The sequence below is a fragment of the Aulostomus chinensis genome, chromosome 12 (genome assembly GCF_037954235.1).
Source record: "Aulostomus chinensis isolate RoL2024-O1b breed Wild chromosome 12, RoL_Achi_v1.0, whole genome shotgun sequence".
Lineage (NCBI taxonomy): Eukaryota > Metazoa > Chordata > Actinopteri > Syngnathiformes > Aulostomidae > Aulostomus > Aulostomus chinensis.
Window position 1 is genome coordinate 10,850,275 of NC_141331.1, and position 9,551 is coordinate 10,859,825.

The following is a 9,551-nucleotide window of genomic DNA, read 5'->3' on the forward strand; positions in this document are numbered from 1 at the left end:
GTCTGTCTTTTTCCATCATTCCAGAAAATTCAGTTTATTCTTTGTCTAGTCCAAGAGCGCAGCGTCTTTGCTCACGTAACTTCTAAAAAAATAAAACTGAGGCCGATCATTTCACATGCTTCAACTTAAAGGAGCTGTTGGAGGTAGTAAAACCAGTCACCGCACATTTCCACACCATGAGATGTTTTGTATTCATATAAATAAACCTGATTAATAGTTTGAAAACAGTGACTGATGATCATTAATCTTATCATCTCGCAGATGAAGTGACCTGTGACCCCAATGGAGACTTTCGATGTGACAACCACCGCTGCATCCCTCTGAGATGGAGGTGTGACGGCGACAACGACTGCAGTGACAACTCTGACGAACACAACTGCGGTGAGTCCTCCTCCTCATCACAGGCTAAGGTTTGGTTCCAGTTCATTCTAGCTTGTTTTGCTATCATTTTAAGTGTGTGAAGAGCTTTCTTTGAATTGCCAAAATAAAACAGGTGTGGAAGATTTTGTCAGGCAGCAGCAGTGTCAAAGCAGCTCAACACTTCTGATGACAGCGGAGTGCCGAGCGAGGCAGCCTTATCAGCTGCTGGAGAAACAGGCTGTCCTCAGTCGGTGTGCCAGAAAGAGGGAGTGAGGGAGTCTGTCACCTCTTGCCCTAGAGAATTTAAACACGTCTGAGAAAATGCCAGTTAATAGGGATAATGTAGCCTCTCAGGAGGGTTAAATCACAGCAAGAGTTTGTCTCTGATGAACTCAATGAGGAGCGTGGAGGAGCGTTTGGAGGTTTCATGGGTTGGTCAGGTTTTTGGGTGTGAAGTGTCATAATAATGAATAAAGAGAGTCAGAGGCCCCTGAAATCTTCAGGTTTGAGAAATGTGTCTAAGAAGCAGAGACTTCACTTCTGATAAATTAACAAAATAAAGCTCTGAGTGTGTTTAACTCCACTCTGTTTTCCCTCAGCTCCACGCGCGTGCACGGAGAGTGAGTTTCGTTGTGATAATCTGCGCTGCATTCCCGACCGTTGGGTCTGTGACCATGACAACGACTGTGAGGACAACTCAGATGAAAGAGACTGTGGTAAGTGGAGGCTCTTTGTTTTGGCACCGGGTTCAGCTGTTTGTGAGTAACTGAGGGCTGCGACACAAAAACGCAATAAAACGTCAGGCTTTTTAAGGACAGCAGACAGACGGGACCACCAATCGACATTTATTCAAGAGTTTATTCAGCCTGCTACAACTGAAGGATTTCTTTCACTCTGTACAGATAGAGAAGAGTATACTGCAAGTCTTTTTTTTTTAGATTTGTTGGAACGGTAAAAGGATTTTTGACAGTAGTTATAAAGACCGTGAGTGTTAAACAAACTAATACAACATTGTGCGTCTGTGTTGCAGAGTTACGGACGTGCCATCCTGGTTACTTCCAGTGTGGTAGTGGACATTGTGTTGCTGAACGTTTCAAATGCGATGGCAACGCCGACTGTCTGGACTACACAGATGAGACCACATGTCGTGAGTTTTTGTATTTAACAGTTTCTCTGTTTGCTCTACTTATCCCTTCCATAATAAAAACATGTTTTTAATCATTTAACTGTGAGACATTGGCAAACAGTCGGGAAGCACACAAAAGAGAAGTAAATAATAAACTAGATGTATAAACAAGCAATGATTTTAATGAAGCTTTGGTTTAATGAGATTTGGGGGGGTTGGGAGTTTAGTTATTCACCAAACTGGCTCTGACTTTCAGCCACCCGCTACCCGAATGGTACCTACTGCCCCCCCTTCTTGTTTGAGTGCAAGAACCATGTGTGTGTCCAGCCTCACTGGAAGTGTGACGGAGACAATGACTGTGGAGACAACTCAGACGAGGAGCTCCACCTCTGCCGTAAGAAACAATGATCACCACATCAACTCACTCTGGCGTTTGAGGGTTTGAGGTGTGATCAGTCTGTTCGTCTACAGTAAACATCCAGTGTGAGGCTCCGTTCCGTTTCCGCTGTGACAACAACCGCTGCATCTACAGCCACGAGCTGTGTAACTCTGTGGACGACTGTGGCGATGGCTCTGATGAAAGACAGGAAAACTGTAAGGGGGACAGAGAATGCAGTACAAACTCTTAACAATTGTGAACAGTCCAACTTTTGAACTAGGCTAATAGGTTTTTTTGAACAATTCGTCTTCATTAAGTTGTGTTGCTGTTTCTCTTCTTTCAGGCCAAAGCCCCACACACGGACCCTGCTCAGACGACGAGTACAAATGCAGTAACAGACAATGCATCCCTGTGGAGTACGCCTGCGATGACTTTGACGACTGCGGAGACCAATCGGATGAGCTCGGCTGCCGTGAGTAACACGATATGCAATATTTTACACTTTCACAATCAATTAAACATGAAAAATATCACATTATTGGACACTTGGTGGAAAAAATTTTAGCAAAAGGGCATACTTGATGACTGCAAAATATGTGATGACAAACTTGTTTACATCATCGCATGCTTCCTTCACGATAAACCAAGACCACAGAATATGGGGGATTATGGATCTTTATTCATAGAAACATCCCATCACAATATTCAAGGAAATCAACCAGAAACTTATTTGACAGAAAGTCACAGTCAGATCCAGGTCATACGCCGGAATGATTGACATCCAGCATCCGACCAACTGAATGGCATTAACATTGAAGTGAAAGACCCCTATTACCAAAATACTGCTAAGCTAGCTAGTTAGCTATGTCCCGCCGGTGGCCTAGAATAGTCTACAGAATTCAGGATCTGTGATTTGATCCACATCAATTTATAAAATGAATCCCCTCCTTCCTCCTTCCTTGTGATGATACTTATCTTTCCACCAATAATAATCAAAAAAGATGTCTATTTAAGAGATATTATTTTATATCAGGGGACAGCATGGCTCAGAGGTAGAGGTGCCGTCCAGCAACTGAAGGGTTGCTGGTTCGACCCTCACTTCCCCCGGTGACCATGTCTTAGTATCCTTGAGCAAGATACTGAACTCCTAATTGCTCCTGATGGCCCTGTGATGGACTGGCGACCCATCCAGGGTGAACCCCACCTCTCGCCCAATGTCAGCTGGGATAGGCTCCACCCCCCCATGACCCTTAATGGATAAGAAGTATAGAAAATGGATGGATGGATATTTTATATCAGGGAAAAGGTAACATTCTGTATGAATTAGTCTAGTGAGGCTATCTGTGGTAAAAGAAATGCACTTATCCTCCAGTAGATTAACTCAGGACCACCATGAGGATCACGATGAATCATTTTTGTCGTTTAGTTTGACCTCAGATTGATTGTTCTTGACTATATTTTTCGTGTGCCCCTATTAGACCAGCACAGTGGACACTCCTGCTTTGACAATATCTGTGAACACAACTGTACTGACCTGACAGAGGGAGGCTTCCTCTGCTCCTGCAGGCCCGGCTTCAAGCCCAGAGTCACAGAAAAACACACCTGTGAAGGTGACCGATGCATGTATTTTTCAGTCTTTGTAGTTATTCAGAAATATATCTCAATTTTTTAATCCATGCTTTCTTATTTCTGCTTTTGGAAACAGATGTGAACGAGTGTGAGATGTATGGGATTTGTCCCCAGGACTGCAAGAACACAAAGGGCAGCTACGAGTGTTTCTGTGCTGAAGGATTTGTCTCTTTTGGCGAGCCGCATGGGACGGAATGTGCTGCTCAAGGTAAGAGAGAACTCTGCCGCCAGTTACTTGTATGGACCTGTTGATCTTTTCATGAAAATGTTGCACAAAGTTGCATGGAAATATCATTCACCAGCCTCTTTCTCTACAAAGGAAACCCACCAGTGCTGCTTCTGCCAGATAACGTCCGTATCCGTCGTTTCAACCTGTCGTCTGAGCAGTATTCGGACTACGTGGACAACGCGGAGCACATCCGAGCCTTAGACTACCTGTGGGATCCAGAGAAAGAAGGCCTCAGTAAGACTGCAGAACCTGAAATGTTGTTTGGTGAATACGAAAGCAACAAGATGCCTGCATCGCCTACAATCTTTCTCGTTGTGTAGGTATCGTGTACTGGACAGTTCTGGGTCGAGGATCACAGTTTGGTTCCATCAAACGAGCATATATGACCACTTTCGACGATCACGGCAACAACCCTGTGACTGACGTGGATCTCAACCTGAAATACATCGCTAGTCCTGATGGCATCGCTGTGGACTGGGTTGGCGGGTAATACGCCGAGACTAGATGTGTGTTGGAGTTGCTCTAAATGTGACATACTTGATCAGAAGATATGTTTTGCTATTGGCAGGCACATTTATTGGACAGATTCAGGCACCAATCGAATTGAAGTGGCCAAACTTGATGGGCGTTACAGGAAGTGGTTGATCCACACTGACCTCGACCAGCCCGCTGCAGTTGTTGTCAATCCATCACTTGGGTATGAAAATCTTCAGCTTCAGGTGAAAAATGTGTTGTTGCATCCTTGAAAGTACAGCATAGTCATTAGCGTGTTTCTGTTATTATTGGCAGAATGATATACTGGACAGATTGGGGCAAGAAACCCAAAATTGAGTCAGCGTGGATGGACGGTCAGCACAGAGAGGTGCTGGTAAATGAGGAGGACCTGGGCTGGCCTACTGGTCTGGCTCTGGACTATCTGAACGGAAACAGGATCTACTGGTGTGACTCCAAAGAAAACATCATTGAGTCCATGAAACCAGACGGCACGGACAGAAAGATCATCATATCAGGAGGTCGGAGCGCTGCTGCGCAGAGATGTTCGCTGTCGTGAGACCGATTAAAGATGGGAGTGTTGATGGTTTTAGTGTCGTCTTTCTTTCAGACATCGGAAATCCTTACAGCCTGGACATCTTTGAAGGACATGTGTACTGGACAACGAAAGAGAAAGGTGAAGTTTGGAAGACTAATAAGTTTGGGAAAGGAAACAAAGTCAAAGTTCTGACCATCAACCCCTGGCTGACTCAGGTCCGCATTTACCAGGAGCACCAACAGAACAAGTCAGGTCAGAACACGCCAGTGTTATGTTGATGTAATGATCGATCGACACTTTCTCTCTCTTGACTACAATACAGATGATTAAAATAAAACCGTTGTTGGTGAGAATACATGTAAACATTTTAGTCATTAGCCGTGTTAGTTAGCAAGTGTCATTTATATTAAACGGTAAGTTTCTTTTATATTTAACTCTTATTTGCTGCAAAGTCCATTGGAATTTAAAAAAAAATCTATTTCAAGAGAATCCCGGTCAAAAAAGGCACAATGTTAAGGTCATGTGACCCGGGGACACTAAATCACAATCAGATATTAAAATAGATGGGAGGTATAAAACACAATTCTTTTTTATTTTGCTGTTTATATTATTTCATGATTGAGTACACGATGCATTTCTCAAATAATGTAAAATGTCCCTCTAAGCAGGAACTTGTTATGCTCAGTTCCAAAACTCCACGCCAGCCCTAAGAATATCAGTTCTCAGTACAGTATATTTGCGTCATGCAGCATTTGACTGTAAATGCTGTTTCCTCTCTAGTGTCCAACCCTTGTAAGAACGTGTGCAGTCACCTGTGCCTCCTCCGACCTGGTGGCTACACCTGTGCCTGCCCTCAAGGCTCCTCCCCAATGGATTTCGACTCCAACAGATGTGACGCAGGTATTCAACAGCCTGACTGTGTTTGCTGCCTGTGTTGTGTCACATTTCGGTTTGCACTCAGGCATCCATTCGTGTGGCTGGCTGCTTCCGCGCGCGCGCGCGCGTGTGTGTGTGTGCGTGTGCGTGTGTGTGCATGCGTGCGTGCGTGTGCGTGCACATGTTTTTTTTTTCCATACTATGCTGTCTCAATGTTTTGTTGTTGGTGATAATGTGTGTGCCTGGCTTCTGCCCCGCCCCGCAGCCATTGAGGCACCTGTTCCCATGCCACTTGCATGTAGATGCATGAATGGTGGAACCTGCTACACTGATGAAGGGGGTCTGCCCAAGTGCAAGTGAGTTTCTTCGCAGGGCAATGATTGATTGATAATGCCTGATGTTTTATTTTACTCCTCCAACTTTAATCACATTTTCCTCATGTTTTGTTTTGTTTTTTGAGTAGATGTCCGTATGGTTACGTGGGTAGCTACTGTGAGGTGGGGAAGTCGAGGGGCGCTCCAGCAGGAACAGGTGATGTCATTGTCCTCTATTCATTTATTCTATCTCATAATTATAGGTTTTGCACAAATATAGAATATCTCTTATTTTATCAGGGGGCCAGGAGATCACAAATTAATTCACGAGATCCCTCATTCACTAACTGCACTATAGTAGTGATGTTTTGGTTTTACTGAAGCAGATCCAGGCCAAAAATGATGACGTTCTTGTTTCTCAACTGTCAGGTTACTAAGGTCAAAAACAGAGTTAGTAATCAGTCTAACTCAGCAAATACTGACAGGTCAAAAATCACACTCTGTGCTTAATAGATAGCCAAGTGATATTACCAGTGATCACTTTTTAACTTTACCTGAAGGGTCAGCAGACTAATGGGTCATGGAGAAATCATGAACTCTAATGGACCTGCCAGTTAGATATTGATCATGAGCTCTCTGGAGAACAACTACCGTCTTTTATCTTTCGCTCATCGAGGCAAAAGACAAACTCGACAGTGACCAATATCTCTAATATACATCTATTTATAGACGCCTAATCGTAGACGTTTAAATAACCGCTAATTTACGTCTATTCATGGATAATCGTTTTAAAAAAACAGTCAGAGCCATATGTTGTGTAATTGATGCTTTCAGTTGAATTCATTCAGTCCAAGTCAATGGAACACTCACAAGATGTCACCAAAATCACTTAAAAATCTTTCAGAAAAGAATGTAAGTGTATCAAATTGTATCGGGAGCTGAATATCGTATTGTATCGCCAGATTAGTGTATCACTGCAGCCCTAATGAGTGTGGATGATCAATACCGAAAATAGAAGTATCCACAGATTTCCTCTTTGTCTTCAGCCGTGGCCGTCCTACTGGCCGTCATCATCATCTTGATCACTGGGGCTCTTGCAGTTGGAGTCTTCCTCAACTACAAACGAACAGGATCCTTCATCCCCACCATGCCCAAACTCCCCAGGTACCCCGTCCCTCATTGTTCCTTATTGTACTCACTTCAGATCACTCCGTGTGCACTCCCAGTAAACAGCTAGATCAGGGTTCTAATGGGAGTGTTTTGTCCAGCCTCAGCAGTCTGGTGAAGTCCAGTGACACGGGGAACGGGGTGACGTTTCACTCGGGTGATAATGTGGATCTGGGACCTTCACACACTGGAGTGTCGTTCATTGACACCGCCATGCAGATGGTGAGTTCTGGAGGTTCATGGTTTTCCAAGTCAGCATTTTTGGACCTATTTATTAAGTGTCATATGAAGCATTTATGAAAACGCTTCCACTCCCACAGCTGCTTTTGACAAATAAAACAAGAACTTGCTGAGTGTCAGTAATCCAGAGGTTCCAAAAATGGAATTTGAGAGAACACGTAAAACTTAGAAATTATACTTTTAAAAGCCTATTTTAGCCAAAAGTAACATCCTGGGGTTGAAACATTTAGGAACATATGGGTGAATCAATGTGAAAGAAAAAGAAATAACACAATCTCATCCATATATCATCATAGGATGATAACTTCGCCATGGAAGCTGGGAGGCAGCCAGTCACATTTGAGAACCCGTTATACGCCGCTTCTCCTGGAGTGCTCGGTGATCCAGCTGTCATACATGCCTCGCAGGTACAAACACACACACATGCACACACACAACTTTGATAATAATGACCTTAGAATATTACAGAATTCTTTTAAGGAATTTTGCAACAAACCTTTTTTTAAAATGGTGGCACTGTGGTGCTCACAGCAAGAAGGTTCCGGGTTCAAGTCCCGGCTCTGACACGGGATCTTTCTGTGTGAGTCTGCATGTTCCCCCTGTTCCTGTGTGGGTTCTCTCTGGTACTCCGGCTTCTTCCCACAGTCCAAAGACATCAAGAGGGGACGAGGCTGATCGATACGCTAAATTCTCAACTCAACTTGACATCTGCATGTTTGAACAGGTCACTGTGAATGTGAGTGGTGAGCAGCTGCAGAACAACTTTGTGAACCCGATGTATCATGCAGATCAGGGTGTCGTGAACACAACTTCAGTCAGGGCTGAACCCGTGGAGGTGGGTCACTTTGTTTTACTGTATGTCCTCGTAAATCTATGAAATCCGTCCAGCGTGACGCAGCATCAACCGTCTGTGCTCTGATCGTAGGAGTCAAAATGGAGCTTATTCAAACGGAAATTAAAGCCAAGCACCACATTTGAAAACCCTTCCTATTCAGAGGTGAGTTAGCAGTGTGCTAAGCTTTCATTTCTCATAGCAAACACACGTTGGACCTGTTTTCCTTCTCAATTATTTTACAGATGAAGGATGAGAAGCCTGTGAGAAGCAGCGGCGACAGCACCGCTGCCCCGGAGCCCTCGTCGTTTGTCCCGCCCACCAAACCTCTGAAGAGGGATCGTCCCAGCACCTTCTCACCCACCGAGGACAGTTTCAAAGACACGGCCAACCTCGTTAAAGAGGACAGCGACGTATAACCCCTCCCTCACAGATGAAATAAAAAGAAACACACTTTGCACAGAATTTATTTTTTTATGCAGCCTGTGTAGGAAATTGTTTTAGATTAAGAGATATACATTTCTATAGAATGGAGAAAAGAAAAAAAGGTCTTTGATGACTATGCCTTCTGATATTTCTTACGCCAATTATTGTTTTTCATTTTTCTGATGTACCATATGTATATCTTTGCACTGACGCTGCTGATAGGAATGTTGATAAATATGTTGTATATTTGTAAATTTGAACAGTAAGATTTTTTTTTTTTTTTTGCCAGAGATATGTTCCGACTATTTGAAACACAAATAACACAATAACCCGTATAAAAGGCGAGCTGCATTCTGAATGTACAGTACTTATGTCTTGGAGGGAGAGGAAATAATTGTGTGTTTGTTTTTGCCACAGAACAAAATTGAAGATGTATTTGCTTCATATTTCATGTTTATATACCTCATTACCTTCAGGGCTGAAACAAAAAAAAAAAAATTGGAATTTATTAGAAAAAAAAGATGTACTCCAGTATAGACAGATGCATGAGCTAAAACATGCGCACCGAGCATGTGTTTGGTTTTTTTTTTTATCGTATATTTTTGTGATCCCTGACTTCAAATCAACATGATCATGTTTTTGTTTTTTTGTTTTGTTTTGTTTTTTTAGAAGTGAACTAATGGCCACAGTTGTTTGGAACAATACTTGAACGTGCGCACGTCTGTTGCATGGAAATTAATTTATCGAGATGATTCTCTTAAAAGAGCTGCACGTGACCTGAGGGTGCAGATCGGACAGTTATTTTTTAAACACGATGAACAAATTTCTTACTGTCAGGATGATTTATTTTGCATCATAATGTTTCTCTGATCACTCAGAACATGCCCTTATGGTTTAAATTGCTGCTGCTGAGACATGAATGAATAAATTTTCTATTTTGTGA

General features: G+C 43.0%; 1 protein-coding gene across 2 annotated transcripts in view; it reads left to right on the plus strand.

Annotated features, from left to right (window-relative positions):
* Nucleotides 1–9,551, plus strand: part of lrp2a (low density lipoprotein receptor-related protein 2a) — a 48,884-nt gene extending 39,333 nt beyond the window's left edge. For both annotated transcript variants that reach the window (XM_086220071.1, XM_086220072.1), the window contains 22 exons: nt 262–381; nt 960–1,076; nt 1,391–1,507; nt 1,743–1,880; nt 1,958–2,080; nt 2,209–2,337; nt 3,344–3,475; nt 3,571–3,702; nt 3,814–3,957; nt 4,044–4,209; nt 4,292–4,420; nt 4,513–4,736; nt 4,826–5,005; nt 5,534–5,653; nt 5,895–5,985; nt 6,093–6,160; nt 6,990–7,107; nt 7,212–7,332; nt 7,647–7,757; nt 8,075–8,185; nt 8,276–8,347; nt 8,428–9,551. In XM_086220071.1, the coding sequence (XP_086076197.1) occupies nt 262–381; nt 960–1,076; nt 1,391–1,507; nt 1,743–1,880; nt 1,958–2,080; nt 2,209–2,337; nt 3,344–3,475; nt 3,571–3,702; nt 3,814–3,957; nt 4,044–4,209; nt 4,292–4,420; nt 4,513–4,736; nt 4,826–5,005; nt 5,534–5,653; nt 5,895–5,985; nt 6,093–6,160; nt 6,990–7,107; nt 7,212–7,332; nt 7,647–7,757; nt 8,075–8,185; nt 8,276–8,347; nt 8,428–8,601 (2,837 nt within the window). In that variant the 3' untranslated portion in view covers nt 8,602–9,551. The remainder of the gene's footprint in view (nt 1–261; nt 382–959; nt 1,077–1,390; nt 1,508–1,742; nt 1,881–1,957; nt 2,081–2,208; nt 2,338–3,343; nt 3,476–3,570; nt 3,703–3,813; nt 3,958–4,043; nt 4,210–4,291; nt 4,421–4,512; nt 4,737–4,825; nt 5,006–5,533; nt 5,654–5,894; nt 5,986–6,092; nt 6,161–6,989; nt 7,108–7,211; nt 7,333–7,646; nt 7,758–8,074; nt 8,186–8,275; nt 8,348–8,427) is intronic.